Source organism: Babylonia areolata, chromosome 19 (genome assembly GCF_041734735.1).
Source record: "Babylonia areolata isolate BAREFJ2019XMU chromosome 19, ASM4173473v1, whole genome shotgun sequence".
Lineage (NCBI taxonomy): Eukaryota > Metazoa > Mollusca > Gastropoda > Neogastropoda > Buccinidae > Babylonia > Babylonia areolata.
In genome coordinates, this window is record NC_134894.1 from 10,807,398 (window position 1) to 10,835,131 (window position 27,734).

At 42.1% G+C, this 27,734-nt stretch overlaps 2 protein-coding genes across 2 annotated transcripts in view; both read left to right on the top strand.

Moving 5' to 3' along the window:
* The first annotated feature begins 4,528 nt into the window (after positions 1–4,528).
* LOC143294064 (uncharacterized) lies at positions 4,529–19,208 on the top strand. Its single transcript, XM_076605481.1, has 9 exons — positions 4,529–4,575; positions 5,811–5,898; positions 7,522–7,545; positions 11,021–11,125; positions 11,528–11,628; positions 13,617–13,716; positions 15,341–15,514; positions 16,480–16,640; positions 18,985–19,208. Exons 2-9 carry the CDS (start codon positions 5,832–5,834, stop codon positions 19,081–19,083), a joined length of 831 nt encoding a protein of 276 aa, XP_076461596.1. The 5' UTR covers positions 4,529–4,575; positions 5,811–5,831; the 3' UTR covers positions 19,084–19,208.
* Positions 19,209–24,187: 4,979 nt separating this feature from the next.
* The window catches only part of LOC143294065 (uncharacterized), an 18,580-nt gene continuing 15,033 nt past the window's right edge, over positions 24,188–27,734 (top strand). The window contains exon 1 of the mRNA XM_076605482.1: positions 24,188–24,264. The gene's annotated coding sequence lies outside the window, so the exon portion shown is untranslated. The remainder of the gene's footprint in view (positions 24,265–27,734) is intronic.

The window sequence follows — 27,734 nt, forward strand, 5'->3', positions numbered from 1 at the left end:
TCAATAGTCGGACACGCGCGCCGTGCCGAACAACAGGTGTTGAACACACACTTGCATCCCGCGAGGTTCGCCATGTTTGTCGAAACGCCTGTCTGTATATCATAGTTTATTTGCACTGAAGGAGGAGGAGGAGGAGGAGAAGAGAAAAAAGAAGAAGGAGGAGGAGGAGGAGGGGGAGGAGGAGTAGAAGAAGAAGAAGGAGGAGGAGGAGAAGAAGAAGAAAAAGAAGAAATGATGTTGTTGTTGATCATGATGATAATTATGCTTTCTCTTTTTTTTTAGGATGCTGAAGAATGTTAAAACAAACTGATGGCTTGTATCAACATGACTGTTAAACAGTGTCGAGATATACAGGACACCACCAATTACCCTTCATTACAGTGGGTTTGAGTGTCATGCCTGTTTGACACCACGGCGTCTGTCTGCCGAACAATCAATGGAAGGGACACTGAAACCTGTCGGGCACTGACTCTGCTTAGCGGTCCAACTGACCCTTGCACTTAAGTCTGTCTGACTGTCTCTCATGACTATTTGGGTAAATATCATCAGTGGATTCTATGTAGTTTTCACCCAAACAGGGAAGAAAGTGTTGTTGAACAAAATATTAGTTTAGGGAGAGTAATATGTTAATAATCACGGCGAATGTAGTGATGGTTTGTGAGTTGACGTTGTATCACTTGAGTGATGGGATGGTTCATTGAGGATGACAATACATCGACGGGGACTTGAGAATCTAAATCACATGTGCGCTTATGTGTTGGATCTAATCACAAAAAAGAACACGCATGGTTTTATGTATTAATGTTCAATGTTCTTGGTGTCTTAGAATCAGAGCACAGATGGATAGCTCTATCATCCGATCGGCCACTCACTCACACACACACACACACACACACACACACACACACATATATATATATATATATATATATATATATATACACACACACATACCCCGCCTCCCCCACACATACACACACCCACACACTCACACACACACACACACACACACACACACACACACACCCACAACCACACACTCACCCACCCACGCCCACACACACACACACGCACACACCCCCCCCCACACACACCCACACACACACACGCACACCCCCCACACCCCCCCACACCCCCCCACACACACACATACCCACCCACCCACCCACGCCCACACACACACACACACACACGCAACCCCCCCCCCACACACCCCCCACACACACGCACACCCCCCCATACCCCCCCCCCCCCCCCACACACACACACATACCCACCCAGCCACCCAGCCACCCATACAGGGAAGGAGAAACGCGTTGGCCTCTTTTATTGATATCATGAAAAAAAAAAAAAAGAGAAGAGAACACAATGCTATGTTTTCTATGCTTCGTGTCGCCTGTTTCTTTGTCAGACAGTTTGAAGCAAACAGGCCTGTGGGGCATAAGCGAACACCCCCAACATATTTGCTATTAATCTTTCATGGCGGGGGGTGGGAGTGTGTTGTTTCGTATTATTTTCTTTAGACCGTAGGAGATCAAGGGTCGTAGATGATCTGTCCAAATATTATTTTTAAGTAAAATGAAAGAAATTAATCAGCGGTACAAAGAGAAACAAGTATGTTATTTTGATACTGATAACATGATTATGGGTACTTCCCCCCTGTAAAACAGAAATACATCATATCAAAACTAAAACAAAAAATACACTGAGAAGCAATCAAGGCATTTATATATCCCATCGTCTCTGAAACAGAAAAATAAATGAAAAGCATGTAAGCAAACAAACAAACAAAAAACAAAACAAAACAGCCGAATGGTTAAAGCGTTGGACTTTCAATCTGAAGGTCCCGAGTTCGAATGTCGGTGACGGCACCAGGAGGGTAAATGGTGGAGATTTTTCCGATCTCTCACGTCAACATATGTGCGGACCTGCTAGTGCCTGAACTCCCTTGGTATATATACGCACGCAGAAGATCAAATACGTACGTTAAAGATCCTGTAATCCATGTCAGCGTTTGGAAGGTTATGGAAACAATAACATACCCAGCATGAACCCCCCGAAAACGTAGTATGGCTGCCTACATGGCGGGTCAGATAAACAAAAACAGTCATACACGTAAATTGTTACATGTCTGTCTGAGTGTGTATGTGTGCGTTCCTGAAATCTGATTGAATGACACAAGAAACGAATGATGAGCGCCCAATGGCAGCCGTCAGCCGGCTCTACCCAGGTACCCTGTTGTGCAAATGACCCCGTGTTTGTAAAGCACTTAGAGTTTGGTCTCCGACCGAGGATAGGCGCTATATAAGTATCCATATCAATCAATAATCACAAAGTCTGTTGTTATACTCAATGGAAACTGAATCAGCAGTAAAAATTCTCGTATATCCGAAACCAAACCAAACCAAACCAAAACAAACGTTGTGGGGAAAACAAATCATTTGCTGAATTAAAATGAACAATAAATGAAAAACAAAATAATATCAATGCAAGGAAAATAAAAGTCATTCCCCACCCGTTGCACTGACCGACATCTCTCGTTGGCCCACAAATCTACTTTCATTGTGACATCTGTGCAAACAGTTCCAAGGACAAATTCGACGTGTGTAGTATCCCTAACGGCAAGTCCACCATCAACACACAAGAGTCTCGAAGACACACACTAACAGAAACCGTGACGATTCAGTTTGGTCTCATCTATCAACATGCTGTTTTCAGCTAGGAACAGCGTTATAATTACGGACATACCCATATGTCGCAAGGAGTTGTCCATTGTGTGGAACCAATTTTCTCTAGAGCTACGTTAATGTGTTATTCTGAATAATATTTTTTTCAGCTTTCATGATCAATTAAAAAAACAACAAGAACAAAACCTACTGCAATATTATCTATTCACAATACCATTTTCCCACGGACTGAATTCTGGCGATGTAAAATGACTCATTGGGTCTTTTAAGCTTTAAGTTTTTGTCATGCATTTTATTCATTGAAAATAGCTGTTCTCACTAAACGACGCCTGAACATGTTTTCTTATCTGATTAGTTTGTGAATTTCTTATGCATAGAAGTATGTGAAACGTAACATGTGATTTTGTAAAGGTTTGTGTTTATCGAGTGAAAATGCTTTTTGAGATTTTGTTTTAAAGTATGACTTCCATAGATGATCAGATGTTACAGTTGCATGTATGTGTGTGTGTGTGTGTGTGTGTGTGTGTGTGTGTGTGTGTGTGTGTGAGTGTGTGTGTGTGTGTGTGTGTGTGTGTGTGTGTGTGAGAGAGAGAGAGAGAGAGTCTGTGTGTGTGTGATTGTGTGTGTGATTGTGTGTGTGTGTGTGTGTGTGTGTGTGTGTGTGTGTGTGTGTGTGTGTGTGTGTGCGTGTGATGGTAGTTGAATTACCACCTATTTGCGTAATATCCATGTTGCAATTTCTGCGTACAGATGTGGGTTTATACAAAAATAAATGTAACAAAGATGACGTGTGAACAAGCGCCGAAAGCACCGAGTTGCACTTGACCCAAACATAACCAACACAGCAGAGTCTCACGAGACTAAGGGCAAGCACGGGGTTCTAGCCGTCACGTGATCATGACTGCCATGACTGTGTGTCATGCTGCCTGTTTCACGTGCGGATTCGTCACTGTGGGTCTGATTACATCATACGTGATGGAAAAATCAATTTACAACAGGTGCACTCAAACGATTTGGAACGTTACACCATTTCATCACGCAACATCTCACTTTGTTTGCTTTTATTCTCTTTGAAGCAACGTGTTTTAAGCATGCGCACGTCATTTTTTTTTCTTCCCGAAATCCAGCAGACGTGCTTTGCGTGCAGTCTGACAACCATGCAACGTGCTTTGTTTGGATGGATTAATGGATGGATGGATGTTCGCACATTTCTGTAAAAATGAAAGCTGTTCTTGCGACACAGAGTAGCAGTAAGGATCAAATGAGTGGATAGTCTCTTCATCAGCATTTCCTGAAATGTTACAAGGATAAACACTTTATTGCTTATGTTTAATATGAAACACCTATCTTTTGTACCACTGCAAAAAAAAAAGACCCCCTCCAAAAAACAAACAAACAAAACAACAACCACCACCACTGGACAAAAACTTGCATATTATGTTTCATTTAAATATCGTGCATGTACGGTATCGTACCACCTACATTCTGAATTCTCTCAAAAGAAAGACGATGAAACAAAGCTCTGACGCAATGACCATGATGAAAAACAACAGCCGTTATTATTTTATCTTTACTTCGTCCAAACACGCGAGGGCAAACAACGATTTCTCGTGAAAAACACGTGCCACGAATGTGAAAGATTGAATTTGATGTTGAACAAAATTTGTAATGACAAAACAAAGAAGAAAGTTTGGACTTCGTGTGCTAAGTTCGTTTTCGACAAATCCAGAATCAATGAAAACATACACCTGACATCATCTTCAACTTCATTGGTCGAGATAAGAAGCCAATCGCGTTGCTTACCACCTGTATATATTATGTCACACGTGTGTCAGACGGCATGATACACACCGACACTGACTGAAGAAGTGAAAGCTACACAATTACGGTAAGTACAGAAATAATATAAACCAGCCAGATATCATATTGACATTCTTTCTTTGTGTTACATCGGTAACAGAATATGAATATAAACCAGCCAGATATCATATTGACATTCTTTCTTTGTGTTACATCGGTAACAGAATATGAATATTATTTTTCAGTTTTTAGCATATTTAACAAAAGAGAATGAAGTGTTATTTTCAGAATCCGATTTGAGCTGACGATTAGTAATAGCTAAATGTATAACAAATTTCAATAGAATAAAAGCGATACTGTTAGACGAGTAAGAATGTAAAATCAGTCTTGGTGAGAAGGGGAATATGAGAGAACCTTCAAATGTTGCGAAAAGGAGTATCTCTTTACATTGGTATACCATGACGAAGCGAGCATTATTTTGTGTGAAAAAGTAATCATGTAATAGAATAAAGTCAGTTATGTTCCTTTTGATATGCCTCGTGTATAGATGTGTCAAAGTAAGTATATCAATAATGACGCGACTTTCGCAAAATGTATGACACCTGCATTTTAGTTCTCAATTCATTTCATCATTTTTTTTGCATTATTGTCGATGGCCGCTTGAGGTTTGCGTTCTGTGAACGACACGAAATTAATTTATTTCTTGTCTAGTCATGTGCATTACATGTTCTTATATTTCGGACTTTGTGCTGCATTGTTATGAGCTCTCTCTCTCTCTCTGTGTGTGTGTGTGTGTGTGTGTGTGTGTGTGTGTGTGTGTGTGTGTGTGTGTGTGTGACAGTCGTGAGTGGGTATTTTTGCCTTGTGCTTGCTGTGTGTGATGCTTCTGTTAGGTGTGGTGTTTGAGATACACGTGAATTCAGTGCATTTTAGAAAGGTTAGAATATGCGCGTGCGAACATTTTTAGGTAGTCCGGGACCATCGCTCCTTATGCACCTTGTGTTTCTGACAGTTGTGTGTGTGTGTGTGTGTGTGTGTGTGTGTGTGTGTGTGCGTGCGATGAGTTTCTTCTGAAAGCATTGTACTCTATCTAAACAACACAGCTTCGTAGTATTAGTAGTAATTGTAGTAGTAGTTGTTGCAATAGCAGTAGAAATGGTATACATGTTGGGAACGTTTATCCCATACACGCCCTATGCATGGATGTAAGGATTAAATCACGACTGAATGAAATTTGACTCGACGCGCGCGCGCGGTTGTGTGTGTGTGTGTGTGTGTGTGTGTGTGTGTGTGTGTGTGTGTGTGTGTGTGTGTAATTTTCAGAATCGACAGCTACCCTGAACCATGATCGTAAAGGTGTTCCTAGTTGTCAGCTGTCTGGTTGGCTTAAACTCGGCCTTTTTCTTCAGCCGTAAGTAAATACAATGAGAGATGAAAGAAAATACGACAGTGTAGTGACAGTTGAATACAAGTGGTCATGTAGTAGTCACTACAGGAGTGGTAATGGTTCTTGATTCAACGTCTGTTTACTTTCGTGATTCCATAAAGAAAAGTAGTAGCCTACATTCATTAGCAGAAGTAGTAGTAGAATGGTAGGAAGAGCAGGGGTTGCAATAGCAGTAGTAGCTGTTGTGGACGCTGGAAGATGAGTATGAGAAGGGGGAGGAGGAGGAGGAGGAGGAGGAGAAAAGATGATTAGTATTTGTCACGGATTTAGCGCATAAGGCCCCTCCTGCAAACCAGTGTCACCGAGCCGTGACGAACGTGATCACCCATGTACATATCTCACCTTAGTTGTTGTTTTCTCATTTTGGTTTTCTTTTCTTTTTTTCCCCCTCTGCTCCTTCTCTCCCCCTCCAATCCGTGTTATCCTGTCATTTTCGCTTTTGCACGTGCTTAGCATACTCCTTGCACAGGCTCACTTTCAAGATTCCTCACTCAGTAAAAGAAGGTAAAATTTCACCAAACATACAGACATCAAGGGCATTCACTTTTCAGAACTTAATGGCGTCTGGTCGCCTCGAGCTTCGACGCTCTGTAGGGCGGATAGGGAGTATTTGTTCCTTCAGACACTCCTAAAAGATCCCCAGTATCCCTCCGACCCTGTGGCCTCTCTTCAATGAGATGATGAGTGTGGAGGAATAGTTCCGCATCACCTGGAACTGGAAAGGACCCCCCCCCCCCCCCCAGTCTCTTTCAAATTTGTCCTCTTCACTGACCAGAGTGTAGCACCCGGACTCGGCACCCGGTCTCTGCCACACGGTATTGCTACCCGTTGAGCCACCAGCTGCTTGAACAGTTCCTTGTCCTGCCGAAGTCACTCCGAGGACCATGCCCCGCCAAACTCCAACCTGAGTTGCCATGACTGTGCCACGGCATCAATTGAACAAGTTGGCTGTGTTTTAGGGGAGAGGGTTGAGGGAATATGACTTTGTAGGGGCATAGTTTGTTCTGTTCGTTTCTTGTTTGTTTTTTTCCATAAACTCATTAGTCATCCATCACCCTTATCACCCTTTTGCTTTTGGGAAGTTTTTTCCTCCCCGGGTAGTGGTATAGATTGGGGTAGTTGGGTGGGTGTAGCACTCTTTTCTATCTGTAGGCTAGCTAGCATACATTATTTTATCCCGTTCTCTTTCTGCCTCTTCTTTCTGGCATCGTGTGAATGCGTGAATAAAAGATGTAAAAATATATTTCATTTTTAGTGGTCTGCTGTTTGTGTGCGAGGGTGGTCGACTTGAGCGAATCCTGGGGAAAAAAATATACGAAACATACCTTAGACGCGACAGTATTCAACAGTATTTACTTCCGACCTTTCCAACTTTCAGTGAGAGGAAAACAAAGGTGAAGTTAATTAGTCGTTTTCGTGATGTGAATACTCAACTTCTAATTTCTCAGATGAGAGAGAGAGAGAGAGAGAGAGAGAGAGAGAGAGAGAGAGAGAGAGAATTGAAAGCAAAACAAATACAAACGCTTCAATCGCTGATTTAAAGTGTGTGTGTGTGTGTGTGTGTGTGTGTGTGTGTGTGTGTTGCAGATGTGGACTGGAACGGACTCAGCGGTGAGTAGACTGATGTTGAAAATTGAATGATAAGGATACTTATACAGCGCCTATCCTCGGTCAGAGACCAAGCTCTGAGCGCTTTACAAACACTGAGTCATTTACATAACAGGCTGCCTACCTGGGTAGAGCCGACTGACGGCCGCCATTGTCCACAGCTTTCACGTGTCCATCAGTGCACATTGAGTCCATGGATCATTCTGACAGCAGCAACAAACAGCAAAATAAGTAAATGAGTGAATAAATAAGATAAATCAAAATGAAGACCCCCCCCCCCCCCCGCCCACTCAAATGCCAATGTCAAATATGTCCATCATGTTCTTATTCTAACATATGCATTCTTTTAATTGACCCCATTAAAGTCGGTCACTGAGGGAATATTTCAGCTATGAAATATCCGAGCGGCAACGGCAAGCAAAAGACGGGAAAAGACTGAGTTCGACAGAAGGAATGGAATGGAATTTTTTGTTTAATGTCCCGTCACACATATCGGTGATTGAAGACATTTTGTTAAAGTATTTATGAATACATCTGAGTATTATCGGTAGGAAGGGGTGGGAGATGTGGATGAATGGAGGGTTGGGGGAAACTGGGCAAATGAGGGTAAAAATGTGGGTGAAATTTGGAAGAAAAACAAAACAAGCAAAAAAACCCCCTCTAAATACAGTTAAAGGAAATTACTTAAAGGACTTCGTAAAAGAGAAGTCGTTAAACTGACAAGCGAAACAACTGATAATGAATGCAAAAAGTCAAAAACATCAACGTTCTCAGTCACTTGTGAAGACACACTTTCGTGTACAAAAGGCTTCATCAAGCTACAGTGAAAAATTATATGCTCAATTGTCAGGTTACTAAAGCATATACACTTGACATTAGAACAATACTTGATCCGTAATGAATTTGATAATAGTCTGAGGCTAAGCTCAGAATTGGTCTGCGAATCGGACCAAAGTCTGAGAGAGACAACTGACGAGGTTTTAGACTTGAATTCAAGCACCTATAAAAGTATATTGCTTATTTCCTTGTATGACAATGGGCAATATACTTTTATACTATCTATATGATTTTTTGCTCCCCTTTTTGCTGCCCTGTCTGCTTGGTCGTTATAACGGAATCCAGTGTGGGATGGTATCCAACAAAAATCAACATTTGTACCCTTCACAAATAGGGAGTGCAATAAATACCTAATTTCAAACAATAAATCTTCTCTGAGTATTCTCAAAAAGAAGCAAACCTTTTAAGACAGATTGAGAATCAACACAAAATAGGATATTACTTACTATAACTGGTATATCAACAAGATGATTTAAAGCCATAAGGATGGCCACCAATTCAGCTGTAAAAATTGAATGTCCCTTACCTAAATATGATTTTTCTGTTTTTAGGTCAGGAATGACAGATTCAGAAACGAACTTGTGACTTTTAGTTAACTTGTTTGGATATTTGTGAAATGCGGAACCGATGTGGCTAGTACTGTACATAACAACAAGCATAATATTTTCAATATTCCTACAAAAGCTTGTTTCTTGATGGTGGGTTAAAAAAATCCCCAAACAAACAATTTGAATCAACTCATGCATTTAGCCTATCGTCTAATTGAAGGAATTCAATTTTTATTCCTGAAGAAAATCAGTTCTTGCGTGGAGTGTTGCATATGCGTTTTGATTTAAAAGACCCCAACTTTTTAAAGACTGACCGAAGCCTGAAATTTGTGATGAAAGGCAAAGTTCGAAACTTTGAAAGATTTATATTGTGATTGTAAAAGAACGAAACGCCAATCGCCATGGCCTTCTTCGGATGGAACTTTTGGTTCCACAAACATTGCATTCAGACGATCAACAAATATATGACTTAGATCGATATCTATGCATATACTGGTAACCCACCCCACCCCTACCTACGCACCCCCCAAAACCCCCACCCAGTCTCTTGCGTTCTCGGTTTCGTTCTTGCTGTTTCTAAAACCAGTAGGAATCATGTCGAAAGTCATGAAGGTGTTGCCTCTTATTCCTCAATCATTTCCCCCTGTCTTTTCTGTACTTATTTATAAAAGGAGTCAGGCTGATGTGAGAAATATGTATTTTAGCAAATGGGATGTGACACTATGTCTGCTTATCTATTTATTTATTTGTTGTATTTCATTTTATTTATTTTTTACTACATATTTTTCATGTCACTTAGTCTTAAATTTGTATATGACACGCTCTATTGGAGAACGGACTAGGAACCCTCGCCCAACCCAGCACTAACACCCCGACAGCACAAACACAGACTATAACAGACGAAAGGTTTGTACATTTTCATTCAACACATTATTTATAAACAACCAATACACAGAGATAATCACGAAGATCAAACAACAAAGTACAACACTGAAGTGTAAACCGATAAATCAGTGAACGATGTTTGACATGACAAGAGGCACCAGAAAAATTGATCACAACTGATCACTTTCCTCCAAGCGGAGGCAGATGGTGTCCCGAATAACAAAATAAATAAACCACTTTTCTTGGAGGAAAAAAACCCGGAGCAGATGAAATACACAGACACAGACAGTACGTTGACGACGATGGAGGCACTAAAGCACCACACAATGGGCGACGAGGACGATGAAGGTGGGTAGTAGATGAAGACGACGAAACTGGAAATGACGAACTGATGTACAACGACGATGAAGGTGAGTAGGAGACGGAGACAACGATGAAAGTGGTGACGAGACGACGACGAAGAACAGAGTGACGACGACGAAGACAAGGACAAACGTAAAATGTCTTGTAGAAACTCGGCCAGACCAGAGAACACTAGCGGTAGAAGGGAGTGGAAAGCGGTTGTAGCCAACCGACGCCAAACCGTCGGAAGTCAAAGGTAGGCAGTGTGAGCAAAGGGATGTCAGTGGACGGCCAGTGGAAGGGTAAGGAAGTCAGTGGATGGACAGGGAAGTGGGCATACTGCAAACACTTCCAGACGAGGTACTACTACCAGAAGGCTGGAAGAACACGGAACACCGAACACAGAAGAACGGAAGCCACTCGGAGGAAAAAAATCCTCACTACTGAGCACAGAAACCTGGGCAAACAGCCCTGAAGAACACCAGACAGGCACGACTGCCTCCTATGACATTCGCGAGCGAAAAGCCCAGAATCATGTCACTGACCAGCCAAGAAGAGGCTGGCCTCAGTTCAGTGACAGCCTGAACTGAGACTGACACGAGACCCACGTGCAATCAGCACAACCCACACTGCTCTCTAGCTGAGTGGGGTGGGTGAACAAGGGGGGTTAAAGCACGGGCACCTGATTGGTCATGAGATGTGACAGTATATCTTATTCCAAAGTGCGGTGAGCCCCATTTTAGATGGGGGCGCTTTATAAGCCTGCATATTATCACTATCATTATTATCATTATTACTATTATTATTATTTACATATTCCTTTTTGGAACACGAGTGTGTGTTTACTTGCTGCGTTGTGTTGGCAGTGACGTTCGGACTCAATCCCTTGAGCCCCTGGGTGTTGGACGACCTGCCCAGAACCGCGGTAGATGCACAGGACGAGGGATGGACCCAAATCAGCCATTGTGATAGTAATGTGTTCGTTTTGCCTCCCTCTGTACAGCTCTGTCTGTGTCGTTCTTGTTCTGTCTGAACTTCTTTCCCTCCCCCTTCTTTCTGTGTGTGTGTGTGTGTGTGTGTGTGTGTGTGTGTGTGTGTGTGTGTGTGTGTGTTTTCACATGCACACATTCATGCCGTTGCATATATAGTTTGATAACAACATACATGTAAAGTTTGATAAAAACAACAATGGCGACAAAGTCAGCAATGAGAAAAGGAGAAAGGGAGCTATGGTGATGGTCACAATACGTTACAATATTATGATAAAATGCGAAATACTGGAATAAATACAGTACAGTACAGTACAGTACAGATCTGAACTAGCTTGTGTAACATTCAAAACGATATTGTAACTGGTACTTCTGTCTCGACAGATAACGGCACATTCCGAGGGAATCGCTACATCAAAGACAATGATTATGCCGTCATCCTGCTCTTTGACGTGAACGGCTACATCGCTGGCATTCAGTGTGGGGTAAGTCATCTGGATGGGGGAAAAAAAAAATTATAGCTTTGCCAGCAGAAAAAAAAAAAAAAATTGAAGACTGTCCTTGGTGGTGGTGAATGAGAAAGTTGTGTCAGGACTCAGGAGTCAGCTGCTCTGGACACAGTCTGTGCAATACGTCCCCGACACGGCATAGCCAGCCAGATGATTTCTCTGTGTGAAATCCGGCTGCTCTCCTCAGGGAGAGCGCATCGCTACACTACAGCGCCACCCATTTTTTTGTTGTATTTTTTCCTGTGCGCAGTTTTATTTTATTTTATTTTTTATCGTTTTTATTTTTTTGTTTTTCTACAGAATTTGACCAGGAACTACCCTTTTGTTGTAGTGGGTTCGTTACGTGCGCTAAGTGCATGCTGCACACGGGACCTCGGTTTATCGTCTCGTCTGAATGACTAGCGTCCAGACCACCACTCAAGGTCTAGTGGAGGTGGAGAAAATATCGGCGGCTGAGCCGTAATTCGAACCAGCGCACCAGATTCTCTCGCTTCCTAAGCGGGCGCGTTACCTTTAGGCCACCACTCCACATATGATGCCTTTCTATGTGCAAGAAAAGTGACTTCACTGTCAGCTGATTCAGAATTTCGCCAGGTACAACACTTTTGCTGCTCTTGGTTCTTATACGTTCTCCAGGTGGATGCTGCACACGGGACCTCGGTTTATCGTCTCGTCCGAATGACTAGCGTCCAGACCACCACTCAAAGTCAGGTGGAGGAAGAGAAAATTCTGGCGTACTGTTTATCGCCTTCAGCAACGTCTTGCGTCAACGTCATAGACCATCACCAAACAGGCAGCTAGCTGAAACCCCAGAAGCGACCTTTAATCCGCAGATGGAACTGCATACATGTACACAGTCGGCAGTCATAGAAGACCAACAAGCCAAATTTAAATTTTGAAATACGCCCCAAAGCTGATGGGACAAGTAAACGTAGGCTATGCTCATAATTATATTCAAACAATGTTTATTAATTCTTTCTGTTTTTACATTAAAAATATCACCTGCAATGTGTGGAATGAATGTATGAAACGGTGGATGTGGTATTTTTGTGTCTTTGTCATATTCCTAATAGCAGCTGTTTTTTTTTTTTTAATTTATGGTCTCCATGTTGTGTACTTGTCTATGTTGTGATAATGCACCTGATCAAATTTCTCTAACTGGAGATAATAAAGTTATTCTTATCTTAAAGCGTTTGTTTCTGGCACACTTGTCTGTCTGTCTGTCTGTCTCTTTTTTTTCTTTTCCCCACACTGACATATCTTTACATCTCTCTCTCTCTGTGTCTGTCTGTCTGTCTCTGTCTCTCTCTCTCCCCTCTGTCTCTCCCTCTCTCTGTCTTTCACATAATGTGTCTATCTGTCCATATCCCTATTACCCGTTGCCGTATTTGCTGATGTCTCTTACATCTGTGTTTAAAATTTTATCATTACTTTTCTGTGTTAATTTCACTTGAATCATTCATGTGTAGCATTCATGCTAGGGTTTTTGTTGTTGTTTTTCTCTTGGTGTGTGTGTGTGTGTGTGTGTGTGTGTGTGTGTGTGTGTTACTCGCTTCCGTTCCGTACAGATGTGAGCGATGTTGTGTCTCTCAGTTTGACGCTGTGTTATACTCGTACATTATACATGTATTATTAAGTATTAAGTATAACTACATTTATACGCGTACATGTTTGTGTGTCTCTTAGAACAACGGCAGATGTGTAAGTCGGCCAAAGAGCTAATATCTTCACCGTTGGAAAATAAAGATTCATTCATTCATTCTGTTTAAAAAAAAAGCAACAAACATAATATAAGACATCGAAAAAAAGAAAAGGTTTTCCATATATTCATTTAAAATTTTCTAATTAATTATTATTGTAAACATGTTGAAAAACGCTAATGTTAACATTGCATGTATGTTTCCCCGCCACCTCCTCTTCACTTTCACTTCACATTTTCCTTTCATTTCAAATCTGTGTCCCAGATCAACAGGACAGCCGACTACCCTCCTGCCAAGCAACTGGGAAACATTTTTCAGGAAGATGGGGATCGCTACACTCTGACTGCTTATTTCACTGACCCGGGTGTGTGTGTGTGTGTGTGTGTGTGTGTGTGTGTGTGTGTGTGTGTGTGTGTGTGTGTGTGTGTGTGTGTGTGTGTGTCTGAGCGTGGATCTATGTGTGTGTGTGTGTGTGTTTGCGTGCAGATATGTGTGTGTGTGCCTGTCTGAGCGTGGATCTATGTGTGTGTGTGTGTGTGTGTGTGTGTGTGTGTGTGTGTGTGTGTGTGTGTGTGTGTGTGTGTGTGTGTGTGTGTGTGTGTGTGTGTGTGTGTGTGTGTGTGTGTGTGTATGTGTGTGTGTGTACGCGAGAATGTTTGCGTGCACACGCGTGCGTGTGTAAAAAATAAATCCCCAATTTCCCCATTGAGTGAATTTGTGTATACCTACATTCCGTTTTTCTTCTGACAAGTTACAAAAAAAGACTGGTTCACAATCACTCATCGTAAAAAAAAAAAAAAAAAATATTGATCGACGAATTATGTTTGCTCCTCTGTTTCATTTACAACAGTTGTCAATGAACCGAACGTGTTTTGTTGATTTTGCCCATGCAATGTTCCGGAGACACTCGATTTGCAACGACTTCCTGTTTTGTGCGTGTCAGCGGTTGATTTCCGGTTTGCGTAAGCTGTCTCCTGAGGCAACGCACGCCAGTGTTGCTATATGGATTATCACTGTACCTCTTTGAATTAAGATAACTATTCCAATATGGAGTGATGGCCTAGAGGTAACGCGTCCGCCAAGGAAGCGAGAGAATCTGAACGCGCTGGTTCGAATCACGGCTCAGCCGCCCGATATTTTCTCCCCCTCCACTAGACCTTGAGTGGTGGTCTGGACGCTAGTCATTCGGATGAGACAATAAACCGAGGTCCCGTGTGCAGCATGCACTTAGCGCACGTAAAAGAACCTACGGCAACAAAAGGGTTGTTTCTGGCAAAATTCTGTAGAAAAATCCACTTCGATAGTAAAAAAAAATAAAAGTGCACGCAGGAAAAAATACAAAAAAAAAGAAAGAAAAAAAAAAGGGTGGCGCTGTAGTATAGCGACGCGCTCTCCCTGGGGAGAGCAGCCCGAATTTCACACAGAGAAATCTGTTGTGATAAAAAAATAAAATAAAAAAGGAAAAGAAAACGAAACTTAACGCAAATCTCAGTTCGTATCATTCTATAATCCGCACGTATAGGTGATCCCCGATGAGAAATACCAAAAGAAAACTAAAATACTTGAAAGCCTTGACTATGTGTGTATACATATGTATGTGTACATAACTACATACATAATATGAATGTGTAGTGTGTGTGTGTGTGTGTGTGTGTGTGTGTGTGTGTGTGCGCACGCGCACGTGTGTTTATGTATGTTTGTGCGTGCGTATGTGTTGACGGTAGCTGTTAGGTACACATATTAAAATGTATGAATGCATAGTGTGTGTGTGTGTTTGTGTGTGTGTGTGTGTGTGTGTGTGTGTGTGTGTGTGTGTGTGTGTGTGTGTGTGTGGTAACGTTTTGGTTTGTAACATTGATGTAATGTGTTATGTTAACAAAAGTGTTTTTGTAAAGCACCTAGAGCAGATTTCCGGACATTGTGCTATATAAGTATCCATTATTAGTATTATTATTATTAACCCTGATGACCTTTTTTCCCCAACGCAGCCGCGATCTGCAGCGAGGGACGGACTTCTGAAGAATACTCTGTGGAAGGCACTGGCACAGGTCTGTACATCCAGAACGGCAGTGACCCCATCACCCAGTCTGTCCTCATGCCCTACCTCCAGGACTCTGTGCAAGGGACCAACTGGACCATGGGCTACTGCTTCCCTATTATGGGTATGTTGACTGATAAATCTAGTATCACTTTCAGTGAAAACGATGTTCAACTGAAGGACGAATGGGTCATTTTGAGCGACAGCGTGTGTTCACGGTGTGTGTGTGTGTGTGTGTGTGTGTGTGTGTGTGTGTGTGTGTGTGTGTGTGTGTGTGTGTGTGTGTGATATCGTACGTGTGCGTATGAGGAGTTGGGTGCAAAATTGTGTGTGACGTGTGTGTGTGTATGTGTGTGCGCTTGTGAGCGTGCGTGCATGTGTGTGTGTGTGTGTGTGTGTGTGTGTGTGTGTGTGTGTGTGTGTGTGTGTGATATTCTTATAAGTCTTCCTCACTTTGCTTTTTACATTACATTCATCCATTCAGTCCATTCAGCGCATACAAAACTCTGCTGCCCGACGTCCTCAGAAAGAAAAGATCTGAACACATCACTCCTATTTTGCAACATCTCCATTGGCTCCCTGTCTCAGACAGAATAAAGTAGAAGATCAGCACTCTATGTCATAAATGTATTCACAAATCTGCCCCTTCCTATCTTTGTGGCTGCCTTCACCTCTACACTCCATCTCGCTCTCTACGATCGGCTTCGGATCCCCTCTGTTTACGCATACCCAGATTCAAACATTCCACTGTTGGACGCCGTTCTTTCTCTGTCTCTGGTTCTTGCATTTGGAATGAACTTCCTCTTTCGCTTCGTCAGGTCTCCGCACTCAGCTCTTTCAAGTCTGGCCTTAAAACCCACCTCTTCACAAGATAACCTCCCTCCCCTGCTCTTCTTTGTCATCAGTTTCTTCAGTTTTAGAGTTATGCATGTGTGTGAATGACTGGCGTTAAAGCGCTTAGATTTGTCTCTGCACAAGATTCAGCGCTATATAAATACTATTATTATTATTACAAGTTTTTGACCACGGACAGCAGAAAACGATAAGGTTATCACCTCACACGTTTTTCCTCTTTTCATCCCGTGGCAGGTAATCACTACTGGTACAACGTCACCGAAAACATGAGCTGTGAAGACTTTCAGCCTGTCTTCCTCCTGTACAACCGTGGCAAGCTGAACGCCTTTGGCTGGGCCTTGGGTATGGATCAGACTTCACAGCGATTTGAACACCCACCCCTGGACAGGATTGGGGTAAGTGACCGAAGCGTAGCATTACACACACACACACACACACACACACACACACACACACACAGAGGAAACAAACAAAAAAGACCATCTATATCTTATTGTCTCCAGAATCTTGAATGCAAAAACAAAAGAATAAATGTAGGTATGTTGCTTAGACTGTTAGATCCGTCAGTGCTGCTTTTATTACACGGGATTATGAAAAGGAAAGGAGAGAGTGGGTCGCCTTGTCTGTGGCCTCTTCTTATAAGAAACCAATCTGAAGTTTGGCCATTAACTGTTTGGCCATTAACTGTTAATGCCGACTTTATATTGGTATGGAACGTTTGTATCCATACGCATACATTTCCTCCCAAACCATACGTGTTCAATACTTTGCGTAGAAAATGATAGTCCATTGAGTCGGAAGGCTTTTTAAAAAATCTAAACATAACGTTGAATCCACGAATACGTTTCCATCCTTACTGCTCCAAGAAAGTTACTCCAAGAAAGTTAAGGGCCACCGAGACAGTTTAGATTATTTAAGATATCTTCGTTTTTAGAAAGAGGGAAGACTTTTAATATCAATTTAAAATTGGATCATTGCAGAGTCAAAGTTTACACTCATTGACCCCGGGAATACTCAATCCTGACCTTTGAGCTAAGGCGTGCAAATGCGCTGGAAAGTTGCGGGTTTTGTACGATTTTTTTTTTTACAAAGAAAGGCAGTTTCCCAGCTTCAAAACTACTGACTGATTTTAACATTTGCAAGAGGCACGAGCATAAGGTGTGTTTTGTGGACACATTTCAGATGAATAGGGTTACATTTGGTTATAAAATCTGGGCTAAAATCGAGATTAAACAAACATGCCATCAAGACAGCAACTTTCAGCAGAAGATCGCGGCAGACCCCTGGCATGGCTGCAAGACGGAATTTCTGGACGAGAAGTGAGCAGACGTCTTGGAGTGAGCCACTCAGTAAATCAGCGGCTAAACGAGAGGTTCCAAACAACTGGATCCACCGAACACCGTCCTCGTTCAGGCAGACCAAGAGGGACAGACCCATGTGACGATCGTTTCATTGTTCTCTCAGCTCTGCTCGACGGTACCAGTACTGCCAATGACCTCAGGATGCGGCTCAGACAAGCGACTGACATCAACATTAGCCAAGAGACTGTTCGCTCTCGCCTTGATGAAGCAGGGTTGCGTTCCAGGAGGGCAGCTGTTGAGTTCCACTGACTCAGGCATACAGACGAGCGGGTCTGGCCTGGAGCCGGCAACATCATCGCTGGACGTGACAGCAGTGGGGCAGGGTATTGTTTACAGATGTTCACCCTGTCCCACAACGATGTCCGCGTTCGTGTTTGAAGACGCCCAGGTGAGCACTATGTAGATGGCTGTGACCGTGAGCACAATCGGTATGGGGACGGCTCTCTGGTGGGGTGGGGAGGCATCCACTTGAGGGGCAGAACTCCCCTACACCTTGTGCAAGGGACCCTAACTAGCGTGAGGTACAGAGACACGATCGTTCAGCCACTTATCGAGCCTGACCTCCAGGCCATGGGTCTTGAAGCCATTCTAATGGATGACCACGCCAAAACCCACTGTACTAGGGTGGTCAGGGACTACCTTCAGGAAAGGAACATCCAATGCCTTGACTGGCCGGCTCGTTCACCAGACCTAAACCCCATCGAGCACTCGTGGGACCTGCTGGGACGAAGGGTGCGCCAGAATCACCCACCTGCTGCAGACCTTCATGACCCGTTTTGTTTTCTGCAGCAGGAGTGGGCTGCCTTGCCTCAGAACATGAACAGAACACTTGTTCAGTCCATGAGGCAGAGATGTGGAAAATGCCAGGCTGCAAATGGAGGACAAACACGCTTCTCAAGTGACATTTGTGAATCGACTTGACATTTCGTGTTGTTTGTGACTTTTGCTTCGGGGGGTCGGCTAATGTTCTTGATTTACCTAAAAAGAAATGATATTTTGATGAATTCTAACTCGCATACTGTTGTCAGATAATAAAAATCAGCTTCTGTGAAATTTGCTACATTCTATTCTATTTTTCGTGACAGTTTTTCTGCCTGGCCCTTAACTTTCTTGTAGAAATATATATATATATATATATATATATATATATATATATATATATATATGTGTGTGTGTGTGTGTGTGTGTGTGTGTGTGTGTGTGTATAATACTCTTTTGATTTATCCAGGGTTTTTTGTATGCAACATACACTAATGATTTTATGTATTCGATCATTTCATTCAACTTTTTCATTTCGTCATTCCTTCACTTAAAAAAAAAAAAAAAAAATAAGCATTCTTTTCCATCCACACTTTCTTCCATCTCTGTGTGGTTCCAGGCCTTCATGAACCCCGTGCCGACATGCTTGAGTGACTACGATGTGCTGTCCACCATGCACATCTACATGACGGCACACCCCTCCCACAACTTCTGCTAGAGTGTGCATCAGTGTCTTCTGGTGCTAGACAGTGGCCACAGCCGTTCTGGACAGAGCGTGCCGCGATTTTAGTTTTTTTTGTTTTTTTTTGACGGTGGAATTATCTGCTTGTTTTGATTGAATAAATTTCATAATTGAGACTCTCTCTCTCTCTCTCTCTCTCTCTCTCTCTCTCTCTCTGTGTGTGTGTGTGTGTGTGTGTGTGTGTGTGTGCGAGCGCGCGTATGTTGTGTATGTGTGTTCGTGTGCGTGCACGAGCTTGAGAGAGAGAGAGAGAGAGAGAGAGAGAGAGAGAGAGAGAGCGCGCGCAATGAAACACAAAGGAAAACAACATGATTAAGGTGTCCCGTTGTCCTTCCAATAATCGTTATTTTTACGTGCTTCACCTTTCAGTCTTTTAAAAAAATTTCCCTGCATGTCTGTTCTGTTTCACAGTTTTCCTAACATTCCTCGTCTTCTTTTAGTTGGTCGATTCGCTGCGCCGCCGTGTTCACGTTCCTTTCTGTGTTTTTCTTCCTTCGTTTTCCTGGTTTCGCTTTGTTTCCTTCTGTCTCCGTCTCCCCCCTTCTGGTTCTGTATAATACTCTTTTGGTTTATCCAGGGTTTTTTTTGTATGCAACATACACTAATGGTTATCTATTCGATCATTTCATTCATTTTTTTCATTTCGTCATTCCTTCACTTATAATTGAGACTCTCTCTCTCTCTCTCTCTCTCTCTCTCTCTCTCTGTGTGTGTGCGCGCGCGTGTGTGTGTATGTGTGTGTTCGTGTGCGCGCACGCGCTTGAGAGAGAGAGAGAGAGAGAGAGAGAGAGAGAGAGAGAGAGAGCGCAATGAAACACAAAGCAAAACAACATGATTAAGGTGTCCAGTTGTCCTTCCAATAATCGTTATTTTTACGTGTTTCACCTTTCAGTCTTTTTAAAATTTCCCTGCATGGCTGTTCTGTTTCACAGTTTTCCTAACATTCCTCGTCTTCTTTTAGTTGGTCGATTCGCTGCGCCGCCGTGTTCACGTTCCTTTCTGCGTTTTTCTTCCTTCGTTTTCCTCAGACCTATGGACACAGATCGTTTTCTTTTCAATCGCCAAAGTACGTGGAACAAGCTCCCTGATAACCTTCGTCATTCTGATTCCCTCGCATCTTTTAAATCTCGTCTCAAAACTTCACCTTTTCCCTCAGCAATAAGTTCAATTGTGGCAGGTCCACTTCCTTTGCGTTAGCTGTGCTTGACTATGTGTGTATACATATGTATGTGTACATAACTACATGCATGTATATGAATGTGTATTGTGTGTGCCTGTAAGTTTGTGCCTGCCTATGTGTGCATATGTGTTAGGGTAGCTGTTAGATACACATGTATGTTAAAATGTATGTATGCAGTGTGTGTGTGTGTGTGTGTGTGTGTGTGTGTGTGTGTGTGTGTAGTCACATTTTGGTGTGTGTATGTAACATAGATATAATGTTTTATGTTAACAAAAGCGTTTTTGTAAAGCTCCGAGAGCAGATTTCTGGATAGTGTGCTATATAAGTATCCATTATTATTATTATTATTCCTGGTTTCGCTTTGTTTCCTTCTCCCCTCCTTCTGGTTCTGTCCGTCTGTCTTCCACACGCCATCCCCGGCTTAGGAGGCCGATGTCGTATCAAGTAGGCCGTCCCGTCAAAGGTGTTCTTTGGAGGTGGGTGGCAGAATGGTTATGACGCTCATCTGCCAGTATAGAGTCCGTGAGGGTCTGGGTTCGATTCCCGCTCTCGCCCTTTCTCCCCAAGTTTGACTGGAAAATCAAACCAAACGTCTAGTCATTCGGATAAGACGATAATCGAGGTCCCATATGTAGCCCGCGCTTTGCACACTGAGATAGAGCCCACGGCAACAAGAGGGCTGTCCACTGTTGGTAGGTGAATAAGTGTAAACGCGTGCGCTGAAGGACTGACTAAGCACTTCGGGTTATGCTGCTGGTCTGGCGTCTGCCTAGCTTGTCCGAACGCAGGTGACGCCTCCTTGGGAAACTGAAACTGTCTTCCACTCATTCCTCCTCGTCTGTTTCTTTCTGTTCTGTGTCTCTTATTTTCCCTTTCATTGTCTTCTTTCAAGGGATGAGGAACAGTTGAACTTGCATGTCCAACAGTGCAGTGACCAAACTACCCTCAGTTTCTATTCTGATGCTGTGGTCAGTTTCATTTTCAGTGTCAGTAGCTCAAGGAGGCGTCACCGCGTTCGGACAAATCCATATACGCTACACCACATCTGCCAAGCAGATGCCTGACCAGCAGCGTAACCCAACGCGCTTAGTCAGGCCTTGAGAAAAAAAGTAAATAAATAATAGCTAAATACATAAAAAAAGAACTACTAGTCACACAATACTCCCAGACTGTTAGATTCTGACCATGGTAAAAAAAAAAAAAAAGGTATGGGCTACCGTGTCATGAAAGAACTAAAAAATGAAAAAAAAATTTTAAAGAAAAAAAAAAAGACCTGAACTCAAGTGTATTTAAGATCTCAACAGACTCTGCGTGCTGCCGTGGCGTATTTTAATCCACGAAAGAAAATAGTTTCATTCGAACTTGCTCATTTTCCCAACCACTTAACGTGGCCTCGTGGCTGTGGTCTTTTAGAATTGAGGCAGGAAGTATAAGTCCTGATTACTGGCGTCACAAACATGCATCCAACAAGCGTGACATGTTTTTAATGCGCCGCGTTCCTCACGACACTGCTAAGATTTTGAATGACTTAAACAGAAAGATGAGAGCCAATACACGGAAGTGATTCTAAGCATTCCTGGGGGGGGGGGGGGGGGGGGGGGGGGGGAGGTGGGGAACAAAAAAACCCAAAAAAAACAACAACAAAAAAACAAAAAACTGGCCGAAGTTCGGAACATTTCCAGAAAGTAGTTTAAAAGTTTGAATTACAAGCGCCGAAAGCACCGAGTAACACTTTACCCAAACATAACTAACACAGCAGAGCCTCCCAAGAATAAAGGCAAGAAAGCGTCATGCTGTCTTGTGGCCTGTTTCACGTGCTGATTCGTCACAGTGGGTCTGATTACATCATACGTGATGGGAAAATCAATTTACAACAGGTGCACTCTAACGAAATGTCGATAGCTTGTGGATAGTTGTGAACTCAATAACTTTGAAATTAAATGAAAATTAGAGGCACCCAAACACAATAAAAAAAAAAGTGGGAGAAAAAAAGAAAGGTAAGACACTGCAAGATAAGAGTTCAATCCGTACGAACTCCTTTCTCGGGACGTGAGCTTCCACGAAACTCATCGATGTACAGCAGGAAATGTCGATATTGTGTGTGGACAGCTGTGGGATTGAGAACATAAATAAAACGTAAGTAAACACACACACACATACAGACACACACACACACACACACACACACACACACACACACACACACACACACACACACACACACAGAGGAAAGAAAAGAAAATTCTTCGCAAGACATATATGATTTCGATCAACATGGAATGCTTTCTTCCGTGACAAGCATCTGTCAGGGGCTGGGTATGAACAGAGTCTGAGGACAATTGCGAGAGACGAAACCGTTGAATGTTTTTTGTGTATGTCAGAAAGGTACTTTTTCTTGTAAATCTATCAAACTTTGACGTCAAGCAATGCTGCACTGACTATGAATGCGTGGTGGCTATCAATGTTTAATTAAACTCTGTGACTCATAATTCTTTCTTTCTTCTTCTTCTTCTTTTTAAAATTTTTGTTTTTATTTTATTTTATTTTATTTTATTTTTATTTTTATATTTTTTTCTCAAGGCCTGACTAAGCGCGTTGGGTTACGCTGCTGGTCAGGCATCTGCTTGGCAGATGTGGTGAAGCGTATATGGATTTGACCGAACGCAGTGACGCCTCCTTGAGCTACTGATACTGATACTGATACACTTTCTCTGAAAAAGAAAAAAAAAAGAAAATAACATTCTTTCTGCTAATCGTGTTTCATATCACATCAACTCTGAATTCATACTGACCGACGTGTTCGCTTTTCGTGCAGAAGGATTGGAATGGAGCTTTGTCTCATGTCCCATCACACATACTGATGATTGTAGACATTGTGTTTAACCCTTTCACCGCCAGTCAATTTAGAGTATAAAATTCCCTTATGGTGTTTAACAGAAAGGACAGTGGATAAGAATAGCTGGGAATTCCACGCCCCCCCCCCACCCCCCCCCCCCCCCTGCGATGTATAGAACATATGCCCTATCCTACTACCGAACATTAAGAGCAGTAGGTTCATGGATAACAGACCAATGAATGGTCACCTTTCAGTAACATCGGTCCTCTACCACGCCTGTGCATAAATGCGAGCTTGGCGGTGAAAGGGTTAAGTACTAATTTTCACATTTGTATGTTGTAAGTTTAACAGGTAGAAGAGGAGGGGGAGGTAATAGCGAGCTGGGGGGAAACCGGGTAGAAGGAGCGTGGAAACAAAGACAAATATTTCAAACAAATCTTTAAGTACAATTAAAGAAAATTACTTTATGGACTTCGTAAAACAGAAGTCGTTGATTTGACAAGAGAAACAAACTGATAATGAACTAGAGGCCAGAATAGAAGTTGTCATCATGTCGTAGTGACCACAGGAGTGGTAATGGTTCTTGATTCAACGTCCATTAACTTTAGTGATTTCAGACCAAAAAAAAGTACTGTATTCATCAGGAGAAGGAGAAGTTGTGGTGGGAAGAGGAGCAGCAGTAGAAACAGGAAGAGGAGTATGAGGAGAAGGGGGAGGTGGAGGGAGAGGAGGAGGAGGAAAGATGATTATTATTCAACATTGATTTACTTTCAGGATTTTAGGGGTCGAGGGTGGGGGTGGGGAGCAAGAGAACACACACACACACACACACACACACACACACACACACACACACACACACACACACACACACACACATATATATTGATGTTTAACTAAATCTGAAATGACAAAACAAAATCATAGGCAAGTTTGGACCTCACGGGCTAAATTCTTTATTAACAAATGCAAAATCAATGAACACATACACCTGACGCCATTTCATAATTCATTGGTTGAAATAAGCAGCCAGTCGCGTTGCTTACCACTTGCATAATATTATGCCACACGTGTGTCAGACGGCATGATCCGTATCATACACACCGACATTGATCGCAGTAGTGAAAGCTACACAGCTCCGGTGAGTACAGAAATAATATAAACCAGCCAGATATCACACTGACATTCTTTCATAGAGTTATATAAGTAGCAGAATATGAAGATTCTTTTTTTTCTATTTTTATCATATTTAAAAAAAGAGATTGAAGTATTTCAGAATCTGATATTGAACTGACAATTAGCAATAGGACAGTTAAATGTGTAACAAATTTCAACAGAATAAAAGCGATACTGTCAGACAAGTAAGAATATAAAATCAGTCTTGTTGAGTTGGAGAATATGAGGGAACCTGCAAATGTTACGAAAAGGAGTATCTCTTTACATTGGAATTCAATGACGAAATGAATATCATGTTTTCAAGAAAAAATAATCATAAAATAAAATAAAGTCAATATTATTCCTTTTGATATGCCTCGTGAATTGATGTGTCAAAACGAAACCAGTTAATAATGATGTGGCTTTCGCAACAAGTATGAAACCTACAGTTTAGTTATCAAATTATTTCATCTTTCTTTAAAAAAAAAAAAAAAATGATTGTCGATGGCCGCTTGATGTCGGCTGGCTGTGAACTACACAAAATTTCATTTCATATTTGGTCATGCGTATTAAATATTCTTCTATATCTGAATTTGTGCTGCATAGTTGTAAACTCTCTGTCTCTCTCTCTCTCTCTCTCTCTCTCTATATATATATATATATATGTATGTGTTCTCTTCTCTTCCTTCTTCTTTCTTCTCCTGCTTCTGTTCTAAGTATTGACTGTGCGTGGACATGTTGTTCGTCTTTTTCGTGGGACAGAATTGAAATTTATTCATGCAATGTCATGCTTTTATATTGAGTATATGTTATGTTTTCCCTTTTCGTAAGGGCAGGATGAAAACAAGCCATTTGTACTTATTCCTTTTTTCCCCCAATAAAAAAAGATTCGTTCGTTCGTTCATTCATTTGTTCTTTGTGCTTCCTTGTTTTGCTGCTGTATGATTACCCGCTTCAGTAAGGGGCCATGGCCTAAACTGAATAAAACATTTCGCATTCGCATTCTCTTTCTGTTTCAGTGGTGAGTGGATAGTTTTGCCTTCTGCTTGTTATGTGTGATTTGACTATCGCTCCTTACCCACCTTGTGTTCCTGACAGTGTGTGTGTGTGTGTGTGTGTGTGTGTGTGTGTGTGTGTGTGTGTGTGTGTGTGTGTGTGTGTGTGTGTGTGTGTGTGTGTGTGTGTGTGTGTGTGTGTGTTACGCTGCTGGTCAGGCAGCTGCTTCGCAGATGTAGTGCAGCGTATATGGTTTTGTCCGAACGTAGTGACGCCTCCTTGAGTGAGTGAACTGAGCTGAACTGTGCGTGTGTGTGCGCGTGCGTGATGAGTTTCTTCAGAAAGCATTGTACTCTATTTAAACAAACAGCTTCTTCTTCGTAGTAGCAGTAGAAGTAGTTGCAGTAGTGGTAGAAATGGTATATATGTTGGGAACGTTTATCATATATCCACCCTATACAGGGATGTAAGGATTATTCCTTGCAATCAGCTCATCACGCTGGTCACATCACTGAAACTGCTTTATTGAAAATTGTCAATGACTTTACAACCCTGGACAAAAATGATATTTCTCTTCTTTCTCTTCTGGATCTGTCAGCAGCCTTTGATACCATTGATCACGACATTTTGATAAACCGACTCTCCAATACTTTTGGTGTGTCTGGCACGGCTCTCTCTTGGTTCAGCTCTTACCTCCCCAACTGGAACCAGACTGTTACTGTGAACCGTCTGCACTCAAGACCCGTTCCCATGGAATTTGGTGTTCCCCAAGGATCAGTCCTTGGACCGGTTCTCTTTCTACCACCTGTTTCAGAAATTGTATCCCATCATTCTCTATCACATCACAGTTTTTGGGATGATAACCAAATTTAGAAGTCTGGTCCAGTCTCTCATCTTTCTCAGATTATCACCTCCACTTAATGTATTGCTGATACAAAATCGTGGATGACAAGCAACAAATTACAGTTGAAAGACGAAAAAACACAAATGATTTTTCTTGTTCCTAAACGTTTGCTAGATTCGTTTTCACTTCCTCAAGCTGTTCAGTTAAATGGGTGCAATGATCCAACTTCAAAAGTTGTTCGCAACCTTGGTGTTTACTTAGACCAGACTCTATCTTTTGAAAGACAGATTTCCGCGATCTGTCAGATATGTTACCTTGAGTTACGTAGAATAGGTTCTATTCGGCACTTTCTGTCTCAGGGTGCAACAAAAACCCTTGTCTGTTCCCTAGTCCTACCTAGGCTTGACTACCGTAATATCTTTGCTCGCTGGATGCCCCAACTACTTGTTATTCAGATTTCAGAGAATCCAAAACCATGCTGCACGGCTTATCTTCCGCTTTCCCAAATCTGCTTATATCACTCCTCTCCTTCACTCCCTCCACTGGCTACCTCATGATAAAAGAATAGATTACAACTTCTCTCTCCTGTGCTCAAATTTATGATGTCTCCTTAATTTTCTGAGCTTCTGCATTAAAATTCCCTCCTACAAAACCAGATGACACGGAAAATGCACTTTCTCTTTCCAGGCTTCTTCCACATGGAACTCACTCCCGTTTCCGGTCCGTCATACTGTTTCTTGCCCTTCTTTCAAAACATCTTTGAAAACTCATTTATTTCCAGCCATACAAATCAGTAAATAACTCCTTGTCTTCAATTTTATGTTTCAATCAAGTTGATTTTTGATTGTACTTCTATTGTTTTTACTATTTTTAAACGTACGCATGTTCATTTGCCTTGAACGATCGGATGTGCGTGCGCGCACGTGTGTGTGTGTGTACATTTTGTGTGGAGTGGGTGTGGGTTTGTCGCATGGACAACGGGATGATCTGTGCGTGCGGGTGTATTTGTGTGTTTTTAGTATGCACGCGTCATTGCATTTTTTTTCCATTTTATTGTAATCGCCCAGGGCTTTTGCATCATTATATTGGGCGTACAGTGTCCTTTTATTGACTCACTTGAGTAAACAAAGTGAGTCTATGTTATAACCCGGTGTTCGGTTCTCTCTCTCTGTCTCTGTCTCTCTCTCTCTCTCTCTCTCTCTCTCTGTGTGGTAAACTTTAATATTACCATTTTCTCTGGAAATACTTTGTCTGCCAATACCAAATTTGGCTTAAACATAGTAGGACAAAAACTCTTCATGGTCATACCAATAATAAGTTGTACGTCTCCCGATTTTAACAGTATTTCCGAATCATTAACGGTTTATTTCGTTGATGCTGGTTCTGGATTCCGAAAATGCTGTTACCCCTTTGCAGCTGGCCTAACGTCTTGTAGTAAGACGCCATGACCACGTTTTTCTTGTTCGCAATCAAAAGCAAAGCAATACAAATTCTGAACAGAATACATGCAGTGACATTAACTGCATTATTTACGTATTCACTGCAATGAATATTCTAAAGTGGACACTGATTTAACTAGAATGAACATAACAGAAAATTTGAATCGACCGTTTCAC

What these genes read in the sequence shown, in the direction of transcription:
- LOC143294064 (XM_076605481.1), top strand. Translation starts at nt 5,832, where the DNA reads ATGATCGTAAAGGTGTTCCTAGTTGTCAGCTGTCTGGTTGGCTTAAAC. An exon ending in GGACTGGAACGGACTCAGCG is followed by an intron (nt 7,546 to 11,020) that starts GTGAGTAGACTG and finishes TTGTGTTGGCAG; the next exon opens with TGACGTTCGGACTCAATCCC. An exon ending in CCAAATCAGCCATTGTGATA is followed by an intron (nt 11,126 to 11,527) that starts GTAATGTGTTCG and finishes CTGTCTCGACAG; the next exon opens with ATAACGGCACATTCCGAGGG.